Below are 17,730 nucleotides of genomic sequence, written 5' to 3'. Positions count from 1 at the left end.
AAGCTTAAACAGTCAATTCTAGAATTGACAGAATTTTAAACCAAAGTATTTTTTAATTTGTCAAATAACTAATTTCTCAAACATTCTCAAATTAAAAACAGTATAAAGTCTAGAAACTTAATGAAATTGTTAAAAAGCTTTGTTGGCATTTAGCTGAAACAAGTCAAACGTGTAGTTTTTAATGTTTCATATTTAATGTAATTCGTCACCAAAGACATGAAAAATCAGATCAAATCAGTTTGTGAGAAACACTTTATTTTTATTAGTGGAGGATAAACGTCCTCTTCAAAAATAACAGCATTGTTTGAATAACAGCCCTTAGCATTAGCATCATGTGACATCACAGCGAGGAGAGGAAACGACTCCCGCGGCAGAAGCTTCAGACACGTCAGTTAAAAAGTATTTATTTGGTCACGTTTTTAAAAACTTGGAATGTTTTAGGCACGTTGTCACTTTGATTTAAGGAGAAACAGGAAGGATTGGCATCAGACGTCTTCCTCCTCCTCATAGTATCGGTTCTGTTTGATCATCTCCTCCACCGTCAGAGGCTCCTCCTCCTCAACCTCCTTGTCCTCGCTGTCCCAGAAACCCACGTCCTGTTGGTTGATCTCGGCTTCAGGAGACGGAATTGTTGTCGGACTCTTCGTTTTCTCCCCCTCCATCAGCTGCTGAAGCTCCTCCTCTTCCTGCTGAAGCTCCTCCCCCTCCTCAGAGAGCTCAGACACCTTGCTTTTCATCTCCTCCTCTTCCTCCTCCTCTGTGGGCGTGTCCATGCTGGGTGTGGGGGCGCCCCCTGGTGGTGGGACAGTAAAAGCCAGGCTGAGCTCCTTGAGGGAGGAGCTACTGCGCAGAACGGGCGACCCTCGCTCCTCCTCTGGAGGCGGAGACTCCTCCCTCTCCTCTGGGGGCCACTTGGCCCTGATTGGCTTCCCAATCGAGCCTCCGTCAGGGTCACGACTCGGCGTTTCCGACTCATTGCGCGGAGGCCAGGAGATCTTGAGGCGACGCGTCTCAGCGTGTCTGTCAGACTTATCGGACGAGCCCTGGCCCAGAGCCTCCATGGTGGCGGTGAGGACAGTGACCTTAGCCAGGGGGGACTCCTCCACACTGGGGCTCTCAGGCTCAGAGGCTGGGCTCTGGTTCTGGGTCTCAGAGGAGGAGGACTGGGGGGAGGAGTCGGCTCCGTCCGTGCGGCTCTCCCACAGCTCTTTGTGGGGTCGGTGTCCAAAGCCCTCGTCGTAGTTTCCTTTGGCTTTGAACAGCTGACAGAAGTGAGGTTTACAGTAAACGTTGCTGTGCAGAGACGCGTAATTCGCCAAACTGGAAGAGAATCAACCAATCAGAAACAAGGTAGCACGCACATCTGTAGCAACATGTTCTGAAGGACTTTATGTCCCTAAAGAGAAGAAATAAATAATCAGATTAACTTTAAGGAGCTCCGTTTTCTGCTCTAAGTTTAATTATTTACTAAACATTCAGCAACATAAACGTCCTCTGACAGACATTTATTTAAAAGAAAACATTGTTTAAATAAAGTCTGACCTTAGTTTGGTGTTGCAGTGTGAGCAGCGGAAACAGGAAGTGTGGAAAACCTGCTGATTGGCTACGAGACGCTCCAGAGGATAGACCGTCTTCTGACAGGACACACACGACTCTCTGAGGGGTAGACCAAAGCTCTACACACGCACACGCACACACACACAGGAAAAAGAGGTGAAGAAGAAGGAGGAAGTGGAGATGAAGAAAAGGAAAATAAAAGATAAGGAGAAAAATATACTTTAATCTTTTTAATTCTAACCTTTAAACAAGTCCAGGATGTTTATATAAAACTTTCCTTAATAATAATAATAATGAATTAATGGACCAGTAGACAGTGACAATGCTGAGAAACCAAACTGCTGACTCACCCTGGGAGTCTTACTGCGGGAGTCCTTCTGATGGGAAGCAGCAGGAGTACCAGGACCAGCTGGAGCACCAGGACTGGAGTCTGTAATCAGTAGTAGAGACTGTAGTCAACACTAGGGGGAGCTGTTTATATTAAAACAGAACTAACAGGTGATGATACAGCAGATCAACTGGTCATCACTTTAACGTGTTTACATTAATGTTGTTTATCACATGTCTTTATCACAGCTTTTCACTCATTCAGTGTTTACATCAGTCACACGATGAAGCGTACCACCAACAGGTACAGATGTTTAACATCATCCAACAGTGGTTTTACTGCCCGTGTGCCTCAGATCACACTGTTCAACCATCACACACAGTATCTGATTGGTTGAGGGGCGGGACAACACCATCAACCAATCAGACATTGTTCTGTTCTCCTGGAGTTTAGATCTAACAATGTTTGTTCCCATTGGACACACACACACACACACACACACACACACACACACAGTGTGTTACCAATGGCGTCGGAACTGAAAACTTGTTGTCCGTTCACTTCTGGCTCAGAATTCTGAAACAAGACGAGAAAACATAATTATCTTTATCACACAACCTTCAGAGCAGCAGCAGGAAGAAGAAGAAAAGGAGGAGGAGCTCACATTGTCCAGACTGAATGGAGGAACGTTCTCCTTCTGCTTCACATTGAATCCATCAGACTGACACACACACACACACACACACACACACACACACACACACACACACACACACACACACACACACACACACACACACACACACACACACACACACACACACACACACACACACACACACACACACACACACACACACACACACACACACACACACACACACACGGGGGAAGTGGGCGGGGCCAGATTATCAGGTTGACTTGTTAGTTTAAAATGTATTTATTAAATAGCGTATTACAATATTAACATTTTAAAGTATATTAATATATAATGAATATTCCTTATTTGCACAGTCAGCACATATTTATGTAACAAATGCCAATGACTGATTTTATTGGATTGTTTTGTTTTTTTCTGACTTCCTTCACTTCCATCTGAGTCTCTGATACTCACGTTGGCTGAGGATGGAGACACTTCCTGTTTGGAGACGGCGGCCTGGTAGAGCGCCATCCTGTCCCTCAGAGGGGTGGAGTCAGATAGACTTCCATCTGTTCAACACAGATACACAACTGTCTTTAGGACCAGTGTATCCTCTGTAGAAGAGTCTCAAAGTTTAATGTTGCACAACCAAAGTCAGTGTGTGATTCAGCCTGATCAGACACAGACCATCATGTGTGGAATGTTCAGCCTGAGGCAGGAAGCAGAGGTCAGGAAAAAGGGGGTGGGGCTAGAAACTCTTCCTGAGGATCAGTGCAGGAACGTCAGGGTTTAGTGAGGCCTCAGCGTCGTTACTGGGAGGAAGTGACCCTCATTTTGTTTTTGTTACTCACACACAGTTCCTGTCCTTGTTTTAATCATCTGATTTCATTGGCTGTCACTTTATACCACCAACACATAGAATTATCAGAATCTTTGTTAGTGCAGGTCAGAGGCGTGTCCATATTTAAGCCCCGCCCCCTCAGTGACAGCAGTGAGCCATTGAGGACTGACTAGTTTGATAACTAGTCATAACTGTAGTGTTTTAAATCAACTGGTGACTGAGTGCTCAATAGTCAGTCATCAGTTAACACAGACACCAGTTTCACCCTAACACCGATTTAGAGTGTGAACGATCCTCCTTCAAAGTAAAAGCACTGAAATACCACTTTAGTAACAAACACAGTAAAAGTGTAGCTGAGTTTGTTTTTCATGTTTCAGTGATCGATGATGATGATGATGATGAGTATTGATCAACATCACTAATGTCTACATAGTGGCCCTCAGGCTCCTGTTGTTTGGTACGAGGAGCTGAAGCTCTGAGGAGGGTTTGCATGTTCTCCCCAGGTTGTTTATCTCTCAACGTTAGATCAAAGTGCTGAACATTGAACAGTTTGTAGTGACGTACCTCCGAGTAGTGACTCCATGTTGGCTCCGCCTCCGTCTGTCTGCTCTGAGGACGTCTGCAGGACACAAGATATACACACACAAGTCCATCAGTGTGTGTGTGTGTGTGCACTTTAATCTCCTTAGCAGCTCAGGAAGATGAAGGCTGAGAAAAACGCTCCTTCTGTGCACAGACAGGAAGTGTTGACGTAGGACTACAGGAAGCTCTGATTGGACCTGAAGGTCCAGCTGAGCAGAAGTTGAAGATTTAAAGTTTGATCTTCTCCCGTTTTATCCTCATCCATACTTTGGTTCACCTGATGTTCACCCTCTGATCCTTGAGGTCCAACAGGTTGAGAATGTGTGCAGGCTGCAGCACGCTGCGTTCAGGAACATCTCACACACGTACAAATGAGATGGAAACATGTTGGAGCTCATTCTTGATTCACTTCTGTCAGAACATCTCATACTCGTCAGCAGTTAATGATCAACATTCAGCATTTAATCCACTGTTAACAGTCTGCTGACGGCTAACGCTAACGCTAGCCTGTTCCTTTGAGGTCAATGCTAAAACAACAATCATCTTACTGAGGACGGTAGCTAATGTTGCTAATGTTGTCTTCTTTTGATTTTGAACAGCAAAAGGCTTTAGTTTACTGACAACAGCTAATGCTAACATTATTGTTTGAGCTAAATAAAATGGCTACTTTCTTCCTGTAAACTGAAGCTAACGTTGTCCCTAAAAATCCAAACAGCAATCCCTTTGACTTAAGGGAAAACAGCTAATGCTAACAACACATAGCTTTAACGTCAGTCTACTAGGAAAAATAGCTAGCGCTAACTAAAACATTAGCTTAAAACAATTAATGAAAATCTGCTAATGCAAACAGCAATGAGATTAACTTTTCTTATGGTAAATACTAAAAGTAAAGAATATCAGTTTCTGGAAGACAGTAGCTTGTAGTCGAAGCTAATGCTAACAGCACAGGAAAAATAAGCTAATGCTAACAGTCCTAGAGCTACTTTTTTCAGGTGTCACTAGCAATGATGCGATGCTAACGTATAACTATGAAAAATGAGCTCAAGTTCACAAGAAAGTGACTAAAGCTGATGTAATTTAGTTAAATTTAAAGTTTAACCAATTAGTTAGAGACAAAGTTAGATTTGAGACTGATGAGAAACGGATGAAAGAAAGAGTAAAAACAGATCTGTAGGAGCTAAAAAACCAAACAAAAATATGAAACAGCCACAGCACAGATTGTCTACATCCAGACCATCCCAGAGGAACAGATGGTTCCTTTCTTCTTCTTCTCTCTGTTCTCCTGGGATTTAAAGCCGAGACCTCACAATCACAAGCTTCATGTCATGGGTTTAAATCCCAAGAAAAAGTTGAAACAGAGAATGAGAAACAAAAGAGCGTCAGACGCACAACGTGTGTCAGAAAGTACGAGACTGGTGTGTGTGTGTGTGTGTGTGTGTGTGTGTGTGTCAGATGTAACCAGCGTGTGGATCAGTGAACCAGACAAAGACACTGCTGCCTTTAATCCAGATACTGGCACACACACACACACACACACACACACACACACACACACACACACACACACACACACACACACACACACACACACACACACACACACACACACACACACACACACACACACACACACACACACACACACACACACACACACACACACACACACACACACACACACACACACACACACACACACACACACACACCAAAGACTTCATTCAACAGAAAAATCAACAAACCTGAGGAGGAGGACGAGGCCACGTGGAGAGTGAACAAAGAGAACCTGTAACGTGCTCTGAGCTGGTCTGAAGGACTCGTACCTTCAGCCTGTGGCAGACTGACAGACTGAGGCTGATCAGACATAATGAGGGGGGTGGGACATGGAGCAGCTGGTGCTGGGGGGGGGGCTCATAATAGGAACGATGGGGGGGGGATTCACCATCATTATTGGACCAATAATTAACCATATCCACTGACCTGGTGAGTCAACCACAGCCCCGCCCCTTTTGTCCTATTTATCTTTTCCATTTCTTTTTTTATATTTTCAAAATTATTTTTATATTTTTGTAAGTAATTAGTTTTTAAATTTACAGGCAGGAGATGAGAAGCTGCTGCTGGGCCGGGAGACGAGAGGGTCCGACTCAGCATCAGGAGCCGATGGTGATAAAGTCTGAGACCAGTGATGTTTACAGTGTGAGTCACAAAACAATTCAAAAGTGACACAAAAGCCCTGGAGTGGCAAAAAATGACAAAAACAGAGGAAACAAGTGGTATGTCATGGCTAAAGGGAACTTAAATGAGCAAAAAATAAGAACAAATTATATTTATTGGTAAAAGGAGCTGAAATCTGAAAAAATGTTAAACATGACGAAAAGGGGCAAAAACGGGACAAAGGAAAAGTTTCTCCTTTTAAGGTTTTCTAGGAGAATAATAATTAAAATGAAGACAAAGAACCACATGTGACCTAATAATGCCCCCCCCCCCCCCCCCCAAAAGATATTTGTCCCTGTTAGTGTATTATTTAAAATGACCTCATTTATGACAAACCACATGTTTCCTCCCACAGTGAGACCATCTGTACAGTAAATGAAGGCGTGTCCCTCCATCACCCTGAGGACAGTGAGAGGGGGCGAGCGAGTCAGCTGAGCAGAGAGAGAGAGAGGTGAGACCATGTGAACATAAGCATCATCTCCTCAGGCTGAACAGACTCCTCCCTCCATCTTTACCTCCTGGAACACAAGCAGCTCTTCACCAACATTAGATTTAAAAATAGATTTAACGTCCGTACGGTTTAAAAAAGGTGTGAAATTTACTGTGATTGAAATAAAACGGTTCCTAAAGATGATGAAAAATGGACAAACTCAAGGATTTGAACAAAGTTTTTGCAAAATTTTTTACATTTAAAATGAAAAAGAAGCAGAAAAAAGCTTCAAAACAAAGAAAAACGTCCCAATTTAGACGTTGTTTGATAATTACTTTAGAATACAAAGTAGTTACTGTTACAACTAGTCCAAAAATAAAATAAGTTATTTTACATCTAAAGAGAACAGAACATTGTTTGTAGGACAGTGATGTACAGATCTATGTGGTGTAGAAGAGGACACGCTCTCTCTAACATCTATATTCCATAACCATCTATCCACTTCTGATGCTCAACAACAACAACCTACGCTAACGCTAACGCTAACCACCAAACTCTCAGAGGGAAAAATATCTTCATTAAAGATACAAGAAAGTTATTGGTTAAAACAACAACAGCCACGCCCTTTTATCCTGTTACTGTAGGAAGAATAATTCACACTATTGGTCAACCAGATGTTTCCCTTCACATCATTATTTCAATGTTACACATTCCTTTAGCTAACTGCTACCTGCACATGCTAGCATGCTAATTAGCTACCTTTAACAGAAACAAGCTGCATGTTTTGTGTCTGGTTAAAATCCAGCTGCTGTTCCATGGTGGGCGGGGCTTAAATCACATGGTGTCTCCTGGAGCTTAGCTTAGCTTAGCCGTACGTTGCCAGAGTAGGGCTAATGTTTATTTGAGTTCAGACACAACGTTTTCCTCTCGTCCTTCACTGAAAACAAACACTAGGATATCTGAGGACGTTTAGTCCACGATGAAGAAACAAGACACAACAAAAATAAAATCAACAACTTTCTAGAATCTGTGAGACTGGTATGGAAACAATCACGCTCGCCCCTCCCCTCCCTGTTTCCAACATGATTTACTTCCTGTTTCCCTGTCGTTCACCGTCATCCTCATGAACACGTCTATTATTCTCTCTTCTCTACATTGTTCTTCATTTTTCCTTCAGGATTGTCCACCATTGAACCATCACTACAGATAGACTTTAGTCGAGCTGCCCATAGGAACGCCCCTAACAGCTGATGGAGCACCATGTTTGTTAACGGATCTGTGATTGGCTGAAAAACAGTGTCACACAGAGATCCAGAGTTCTCTCAGAACATTTTAGATTAAAGATTGTGAATAAAATCTACTTTCTAAATAATAAACACACACTATAGACTACAGTATATGGAGTTTGGAACAAATGAAGACAAAAAAACGTACATACTGCAGCTTTAAGGACAATTATTGACATTAGCTGTTTCCATTACTCTTGGAAATGCTCTAAATAATTCAATAAAACAGGTAATGAAACAGTTTTTATTCTTTCATGAGGAGGTTTTTCAGATTAAAATGTATCGTTAAAGCGAGATATTAGACTTTGTTGGAATTTCAGAAATATCACTTAGTTTTATTTTGAGAAACAGAGATGGAAACACAGCGAGAGTTCCTTAATTTAAGAGTAGTTGGAATATTAGTGATGACAAATGTATTTTCTGTTGTGACATCACAAGTTATGATGATGACCAACTGAAGTGATACACCCACAGGTAACAGAGCTCCTCCCACTTTGTTTACAACAGCAAGAAAAGGTTCTGATGTGAACTTTGTAGGAAGCGTTTTAGAAGTTTTAAAGTCACGCTCAGAGGAGGAGGAGGAGGAGGAGGACTCACCTGCTCGTGGTCGTCTCGTCGCTCAAACATCATCTTCAGACTGTTGATGGGAACACTGGGCCTCTCCTTCTCCTCTTCCTCCCTGCTCGGCTCCATCAGCTCGGGGGGCGGGGCGTGAGAGCCGCTTCCAGTTGATGGACTGGTGCTGGTGTGAGGCGTGGGGGCGGGGCTAGAGGGCGTTGACTGAGGCTGCTGCTCCCAACGTTTCTTCAGAACACTTAAGGTCCCACTGAGCAGCGACGAAGGCAGAGGTTCTACAAGCTGTAGGAGAGAGAGATGATTGGATCACGTCTCGCTCAGAACAGCCAATCATTTCATTCCAAAAAGTTTCTTTATTCTACGTTTTAACGTATTTAACAGAACGCCGTCATCAATGACATCACTTTGTTCTTCGGGTCGTTTTTCTTTATACTCGACACCATCTGAGCAGAACTTTATCAAATTGTTCAGGGATTGGTCAGATATCTGACATAGGCGTGGTTAGTGTTATTAAAGCCCCGCCCCCTGGGTCTGTCAGCCTATCATGTGTGTGTGCTGCATCATCAAAATGTCTTTTAGACATTCTGAAAAGAGGAAATACTGACAGTTTCCTCCTGGGTCAAATAAATTGAACGTAGAGCAAATTAAACAGTTAAAGTTGGTGTTAGAGTTAAACTGGTGATCATGTTATCATGTGACTGGGGCCGCTGTTGTTTTCTATGTTGTGTTTCTGACTAAAGTAAATGCAGTGACATCATTAAAACCTCACTCTGTCATCAGTTATAACGGTCACCAGTAGAATCAATACACCAATAACAATAATGCTACTTTTCTTTCTCCTCAGCTCAAAGGAAAATAAAGACCGTAAAACTAACCAATGACAACGTCCTAAAGCAGCTCACGTCCCCATTGGTCAGTAGCTTTACAGTGATGGGAGGAGCTACAAACATGGGTTTATTTTAAGGGAATTAACTTACCAAACTAGATTTAACCTTCAATCCTTTAAATTCCCTGTTATTTTCCCATTAAATCCCATTTTCATTTTATCATTGAATGGATGCTCATGTTTATTTTTTGATATGATAGTTATTTTAAGTTACTCCCAATTTCAATTGGCACAAGCCAGTGATCAGTTGTTTTAGCTCCGCCTCCACAGCGTGTCCTGTACCTCTTGCTCCTCCTTTTCCAAAAGTCATGATTCACAGATTGATTATCAGCTTTTCTTTGATTAATTATGACTAACATCACTGCTTTAAACCAACCATGCACATCATATTGTTTTAACACTGGACAAATTCTTCAGACAAACTGTAAAAATGACAAAAGAAAGAAAAAAACAGTTGTTTAAAGTTAATGAGAATAGCCCAACATTTAAACAGTTTCTGATGAAAACGTCTGATTCTACGTTAACAGTTTAAAACAAAGACAGTAAAGAACACACATCAGTCTGATCTGAGGAGGAAAGAAGAAGAAAAGAAAAGGAGAGTAAAAACAAAAGCAGCTGCAGCAGCACATCTGTAAACCTGAGTGTGAGACGTCCTCCCCCGCCGGCCGCCGTCCTGTCGCCGCTACACTGGGAGCGTGTGTGTGTGTGTGTGTGTATGTGTTGGCTCCAGATGTGAAACAGTGATTGGAACGAAGCGCGTGAAGCAACATGCAGAGAAAAGGGGAGGAAACAAGTGGGAGGAAAGGAGGGGGAGGGGAGGGGGAGGGGGCGAAAGGTGAGGAGGAGAAAATGAGAAACAGAAACATTCAGTGACGGAGGAAAAGTTCAGGAAATGAAGAAAAGTTTAGAGCTGATGAACTTTGATGTGATTCAACACAGAAACGTCCAGGAATTCACAAGATAAGACCAATAAACAGAGCCCCGCCCCTTTACTCTTTAACCCTGCTCAGACAGCGCCGCTACATGCTAAGCTAACAAACATGTGGGACTGGTTGTTGAATGCTAAGCTAACAAACATGTGGGACTGGTTGTTACATGCTAAGCTAACAAACATGTGGGACTGGTTGCTACGTACTAAGCTAACCAAACATGTGGGACTGGTTGTTGAATGCTAAGCTAACAAACATGTGGGACTGGTTGTTGAATGCTAAGCTAACAAACATGTGGGACTGGTTGTTACATGCTAAGCTAACAAACGTGTGGGACTGGTCGCTACATGCTAAGCTAACAAACACCTAAAAGAGTAACTAAACCCCTGCTTTCTGCTGACCTGCCACTAGGAGGGAAATTCAAAAAATGCCTTGATAATGGGGGTTACTGCTATAGCAGTAAGACACGCCCACTCTGTCAGCCCATACTGCTGTTCACAGAGACAGACAGTGATACACACACTGATGTGTCTGTACACACACACACAGAGTTCATAAGCTGAAATGTGTCACTACTACCACACACACACAATCACAACGTGAACCTCACACACTTTACAGACACCAGTCAGGGGCAAACAGCCCTGCTCTCGCACACATAGCGATAAGACGGGGACACACATCCGCGCACACGCAAGACAGACCGGAATACACACACAGCATAGATGTGTCTGTAAATACACACACAGCTTCGTGAACACTGATTAGTGCAGAATCTGCTTTTTATAGAAGCACAAAGTTAAAAACGTCACCGCACACAGAACACTGTGGACTTCTTCATTGCCTGTCAGTCAATGCTCACCGAGGACTGTGATTGGAGGAAACCCTCTCACTCCTCTCAAGTTTTATAGGAGAGGCGGGGCCAACAGTAAAAGTTCAGCAAAATTCAGTTGTAATAGCAGCGTTCAACCCTTAGAGGATTAATAAACAGCACTACTTCATACCCAAATACATCTGTATTCAGCAGAAAACTGTGGTTTAGTTGCTCTTTAAAGAAACACAACATGTTTGAAATATGAAACGGACGCTGCACAGACTGTCTTACAGTTAATAAGCTTTCTCATTTGTCATTTAAGACTTTTGTAAAAACATTTATTTTGAAAGTCAAAATTTGTGTATAACATACACCTCAACCAGCAATTATATCGACGCTGCCGTCACCATGGAAACCAGTCAATCAAAGTGTTCGTTTAAAAAGGATTTTGTGAGCACGCAGAGAAGGATTAACATCAAGTTACGCACCAGGTTCTTCTTCTCTGCGTTTCCCTCCTCGGCTGCTAGCTGGTATCTGAAACAGACCAAGGACCAGCTTGAGACACTTTGAACACAGGAGACGTTTTAATAAATTTAATAAATTACAGGACACGTCTCTGTATCTCCTCAGCGGAGAAGATGAGATGACTTTCAAATACCTTTGTTTCTTGTGTGGAAACATTAATGATCTGTGTACGTAGTGTAGATTTGACTTCAAAAATATTGTAGAAAACTTCCTCCTGATGCTAAGACGACAAACTCTAAACTCACAAACTGGCCAGAAGTCCTGATAATTATTTACAACAAAATACAAATAAATCAAGAAAACTGAAGCATAACACTGAATAATTAACCTTAATCACATCAATATTTAGGTTTTAATTACTGTGATAACATAACCTCAGATGCTGGAGGTTTATTCTTCGTCTCCATCATGTGAGTGATATTTATGTTCACCAATCAGAACAGCCTTCCTGGGCTGCTGGCCAATCAGAGATGGTTACAGGACACACGCTTGTATGTGCTACAGTGAGTCTCTGAGTACGTTAACAACTACACTAGGGTCTATAAAATACACGTTAATGGATTCACAGAATCAAACAATTAATAATGGAATCTACTGTTGAACGCAGAAATGCACAGAATCAGGTTTAAACGCCGTCACCGTGAGAAAAAGGACGTTTTTATGCAGAAATGTCCTTTCTACTCATCCTGTCCTCTTCAAGCATCACCTAAACACCATCACTGACTCCTAAACCAGAGCCACCAGTGCCTGTTTAACTTTAATGTGTCTGTAAAACTCAGAGCGTTTAAACATCTCATCAGATCTACAGAAGATCTGTGGATAAAGTTGTTCTGTTGTTGTGGACGAGATCATCAATACCAGTGATTGTAGAGTCTGAAACATCATAGATTATTGATCACTTCTGATACTGTAAATATTCTGACCCCTAGTGGTGAAATAACTGATGTATCTTTGTGTTCATTTATTTTTGTTTAATCATTACAGTCTGGAATGATGTCATCAGGATCATTTAAAATAGGTTGATCAAAATGTAATCAATAAACCTGATCAGATTCAGTAAATCAATGATTCCTGAGGGTAAATATGGTGACATTAATGCTGTTCTCATACATCTTTATATGATATTATAATTAAATAGAACAGTCAGAATAATCCATGTCACTACAACTTATATCTTACTTTAATTGTACCTCACTTTTTATTTTTTACATACATTTTTGTTTAATTATGGGTTTTTTATTTATTAGTATTTTGTTTCCTCACAAGAGTTAAACTAATATTATCTGAAAAAATTTATTAATATTTCTAAAAAAAACCCACAATTTTAAAAAATTGATGTGGAAAACAGAATTTGGAAAAAAAAATCAAAACGCATATGCATTTATGTATATATATATATATATATATATATAAAAAATATTTTTAAAAATCGTAAATCGAATCAAAATCGCAATATCTGTCAGAAATATCGCAATTAGGTTTTTTGTCAAAATCGTGCAGCCCTACTGAACATGAAGATAAATGAAAAAAATAAAAACCCTTAAAAAGTGACACAATGTATTTACTATCATTAGTATTTGATTTATGTGTTTGGAGAGAAAAAAGTGTTAAAAATAATCAACAGTAATCCAAAAAAAAAAAAAAAAAAAAAAAACAAGGACCAAAATTTTTTATTTGTTTCATTTTCTCTTCTTTTTAAAACAACAACAATAAAAATATATTATTTAATTATAAAGTCTGCTTGTATTTATACACTCGAAATACGTTCAAAACATTAAGTGAAATCCTATAACCTCCCAAAATATCAATCCACACATAAAAAAAATATTTAAAAACAAGAAGAAACAAATGAATGACATTAAAAAAGGATGTGAAAATCAGAAAAATGTAAATATAAATCTCAGATGAATAAATAAACAGACCAACACTGCCTCCTGGTGGTCATTTACCATTAACACAGTCACAGTAATCTGATGTGATCATGTTAACTGGTGACTGTGTGTTTCCGCTGCTTGTCCTCAGAGGTCAGTCATTAGTTGATACGTACACCAGTTTCACCACAACACCAGTAAAGCTCAGACTTGCAGAGTGATCAAAGAACCAATCAGAGGAGGCCGTGGGACTCACCTGGAGAAGCGCTCTTTGATGGCGTTGTTTTGTCCTCTAACAGTGACTATGGACAGTTCTTTAGCCGTGACCCTGAGGGACTGGGACGACCAGTGACGACGACTGAACGGAGCTGTAGACGCCATCGATCGGACCCTGGACGGAACGTTCTCCAAACTGGATTGAGGAAGAAGTCAGATAAAACTAAAGAAAAAAACTTATTTACAAAAAACCTCATTACAATTTTACTGACAGATATTGTGAATGCGATTCGATTTATGATTTTTAAAAATATTTTATTCATTTAAATGCATATGCGTTTATTTTTTTCCCAAATTCCGTGTTTTCCACATTATTTTTTCAAAATTCAATTTTTTCAAAAAATATTAGTTTTTAACTTCTGTGAAGAAACAAAATAAATACTAATAAAAAAGAAAACTATAATTAAACAAAAACATATGTCCATTTTTTTTTACAATTAAAGTAAGATATAAGTTGTAGTGACATGGATTATTCTGACTGTTCTATTTAATTATATCATATAAAGATGTATGAGAACAGCATTAATGTCACCATATTTACCCTCAGGAATCATTGATTTACTGAATCTGATCAGGTTTATTGATTACATTTTGATCAACCTATTTTAAATGATCCTGATGACATCATTCCAGAATGTAATGATTAAACAAAAATAAATGAACACAAAGATACATCAGTTATTTCACCACTAGGGGTCAGAATATTTACAGTATCAGAAGTGATCAATAATCTATGATGTTTCAGACAATCACTGGTATTGATGATCTCGTCCACAACAACAGAACAACTTTATCCACAGATCTTCTGTAGATCTGATGAGATGTTTAAACGCTCTGAGTTTTACAGACACATTAAAGTTAAACAGGCACTGGTGGCTCTGGTTTAGGAGTCAGTGATGGTGTTTAGGTGATGCTTGAAGAGGACAGGATGAGTAGAAAGGACATTTCTGCATAAAAACGTCCTTTTTCTCACGGTGACGGCGTTTAAACCTGATTCTGTGCATTTCTGCGTTCAACAGTAGATTCCATTATTAATTGTTTGATTCTGTGAATCCATTAACGTGTATTTTATAGACCCTAGTGTAGTTGTTAACGTACTCAGAGACTCACTGTAGCACATACAAGCGTGTGTCCTGTAACCATCTCTGATTGGCCAGCAGCCCAGGAAGGCTGTTCTGATTGGTGAACATAAATATCACTCACATGATGGAGACGAAGAATAAACCTCCAGCATCTGAGGTTATGTTATCACAGTAATTAAAACCTAAATATTGATGTGATTAAGGTTAATTATTCAGTGTTAAACTTTACTCTCAGGTCACAGATCAGCTTCTAATGATGACAGTGTTACATTGAAATAGTTTTTGGGTTTTTTTTTGCATCTTTTTGTGATCAGTGTGTGTGTTTTGGGGGTTATAAGTTGTGTAGTGTTGTGTAGTGTGTACTCTATTTGTCCTCTGTTACTTTCCATGAATGCTGTGAAGCACTGGTGAACAAATGTGTGTGCATAAACAAACAAGCATTTACACACAGACACACACGCATTTGTGTGTGTAAACACTCCACACAACCTAAAGTACACACAGACACATGTGCATGTGTAAGTACATATTTACCATCACACACACAATACAACGCACACACGTGCAGTTACTTTAGGTTTTTAAGAGTTACCTTTTGTTGTTGTTTAGTGTGTTTTAGGGGATGTTGTGTATTGTGTTGTGTGTCATGTATCTTTCCAGATAAGGAGAAAGAAACTTTATGTTCCACATGTTGCAGAGAGTAAATGAGAATACACAGACCACTACATGTTTGTTAGCTTAGCACGTAGCAACCAAGCTACATGTTTGTTAGCTTAGCACATAGTAAGCAGTCTATATGTTTGTTAGCTTAGCACGTAGCAACCAGTCTACAAGTTTGTTAGCTTAGCACGTAGCAACCAATCTACATGTTTGTTAGCTTAGCACATAATAAACAGTCTATATGTTTGTTAGCTTAGCACGTAGCAACCAGTCTACACGTTTGTTAGCTTAGCACGTAGCAACCAGTCTACAAGTTTGTTAGCTTAGCATGTAGCAACCAGTCTACATGTTTTTTGCTTAGCATGTAGCAACCAGTCTACATGTTTGTTAGCTTAGCATGTAGCAACCAGTCTACATGTTTGTTAGCTTAGCACGTAGCAGCACTGGCTGAGCAGGGTCAAAGAGTAAAAGGGCGGGGTTACGTTATCAAATCAACTTAAAGTGTTTGAGCTGATGAAATAGAAAATGTTCCATTATTGGCTGTTAAGCTCTGGTACCGATAAATATCGTTCATCCCTAGGTTTAACTTTAGTTTAATCAGATCTTTGACTCATTCATCAGTTAAAAGTAGAAAAGACTTCTTACCTGTAACTTTCTCAGTGTCTCCTGGAGGCGTGTCTAGTGTTGTTTCATCCACAGTTTTTCAGCAGCTCGTCCGACTACAGAGTCCTATTAACTGTCCTGTCAGCCAATCAGAACGCAGCTCTCTGTCCACCTGGCCCAGGTAGAATTCTGCTCTAGCAGCAGTAGTATCACAGCTCTATGGAGCAGCAGAGGAAGAGGAAGAAGGGGAGGAGATCCACTGGATTCCTGGAAGCTGAGCAGCTCTCTCTCACAGGATGTGAGTCACTGAGGACAGACGACTGAAAGGGAGGAAGAGGAGGAAGAGGAGGAAGAGGAGGAGGAGGAAGAGGAGGAAGAGCGCTCAACGCTAAAGATAACAGCATTTAAAAACTCAAACAAACAACAAAATAGTAGAGGCTTTACTGCAACAGAAGAGAAATAATGTATAATGTCCCATCTATGATAACTAGCTACATGTGATGATAATTACATGAATTTATTGGTTAGAATTTAGAAAGTGAGATTTATGAGACACAGAGTCCTAATTATGGAATGTTTAGAGTTCAGTAACAGTAGACAGGATGAGAACAGATGTGTAAAAGGTACTATATAGACTATCTACTATAGACTATCTACTGACTACTATAGACTATAGACTGTCTACTATAGACTATCTACTGTCTACTATAGACTATCTACTGACTACTATAGACTATCTACTATAGACTATCTACTATAGACTATAGACTGTCTACTATAGACTATCTACTGACTACTATAGACTATCTACTGACTACTATAGACTATCTACTATAGACTGTCTACTGTCTACTATAGACTATCTACTATAGACTATCTACTGTCTACTATAGACTATCTACTGACTACTATAGACTATCTACTATAGACTGTCTACTATAGACTATCTACTGTCTACTATAGACTATCCACTATAGACTATCTACTGACTACTATAGTATGATTAGGATGATCAGCGTTCCCACTGAAGTATTCTTCCAAGTTTCCCAAGATGCATCAGGAACCTCCAGCGTTAAAAAACTTGTTCACACTGAGGATAAATATCTCTGTTGATTCTTCACCTTTATTTTGAAAGTTCTGAAAACATTTGAAGTGAGAAAGTGACCAAGTAGAATATCAACATGTGCTCATTTGATCCATAAAACTCACATAGACATATTTCATTCACACATTTTATGAGACTATCCATTGGTCTACTGACTAAACTTCCTGTTCACTCCAAAATAAGAGCCCTATTTACAAGAGTTAAAAAAATAAATAATGGAAGAAAGGAAAAGATGGTTTTATTTTGAAAAGGGGATGTTTGATTTTTATCTTGAAGTTGGTCCCAGGAGCATTTTATGTTCAGCTCCCAATGCATCATGGGACAGTTGAGTATGACTAGTGTCCACACCGTGCATACTTAAAAAATGTAGACGTCACACTTAGTAAGAGTAGTACGATAGGGTGACATTTACAACATGCCCTAAGTTTTTAAACATGGTGAGGAAATTGAAGTTAATCATGGCTCACTGTGATTGGCTCCTTCTTCAGCCAATAGCAAGCCTGCAGGTTTAAGCTTCATAACATT

General features: G+C 40.1%; 1 protein-coding gene across 4 annotated transcripts; it reads right to left on the bottom strand.

Moving 5' to 3' along the window:
- Positions 1-234: 234 nt before the first annotated feature.
- Positions 235-16,409, bottom strand: lima1a (LIM domain and actin binding 1a). Of its 4 annotated transcripts, none has more exons than XM_028453652.1 (11): positions 16,143-16,409; positions 13,736-13,891; positions 11,572-11,617; positions 8,476-8,736; positions 3,931-3,985; positions 3,000-3,094; positions 2,550-2,588; positions 2,410-2,461; positions 1,908-1,987; positions 1,543-1,676; positions 235-1,320 (listed from the first exon to the last, which is right to left on the bottom strand). In XM_028453652.1, the coding sequence occupies exons 2-11, from the start codon at positions 13,858-13,860 to the stop codon at positions 486-488; spliced, it is 1,722 nt and encodes a 573-aa protein (XP_028309453.1). In that variant the 5' UTR covers positions 13,861-13,891; positions 16,143-16,409; the 3' UTR covers positions 235-485. The 4 variants fall into 4 exon arrangements, with proteins under 4 accessions (XP_028309453.1, XP_028309454.1, XP_028309452.1 ...); XM_028453653.1 differs by having other exon boundaries at positions 2,550-2,582; XM_028453651.1 differs by having other exon boundaries at positions 2,550-2,606; positions 16,143-16,407.
- Positions 16,410-17,730: the final 1,321 nt, after the last annotated feature.

Source organism: Gouania willdenowi, chromosome 7 (genome assembly GCF_900634775.1).
Source record: "Gouania willdenowi chromosome 7, fGouWil2.1, whole genome shotgun sequence".
Classification (NCBI taxonomy): Eukaryota; Metazoa; Chordata; class Actinopteri; order Blenniiformes; family Gobiesocidae; genus Gouania; species Gouania willdenowi.
This window is presented reverse-complemented; position numbering and strand designations above follow the sequence as displayed.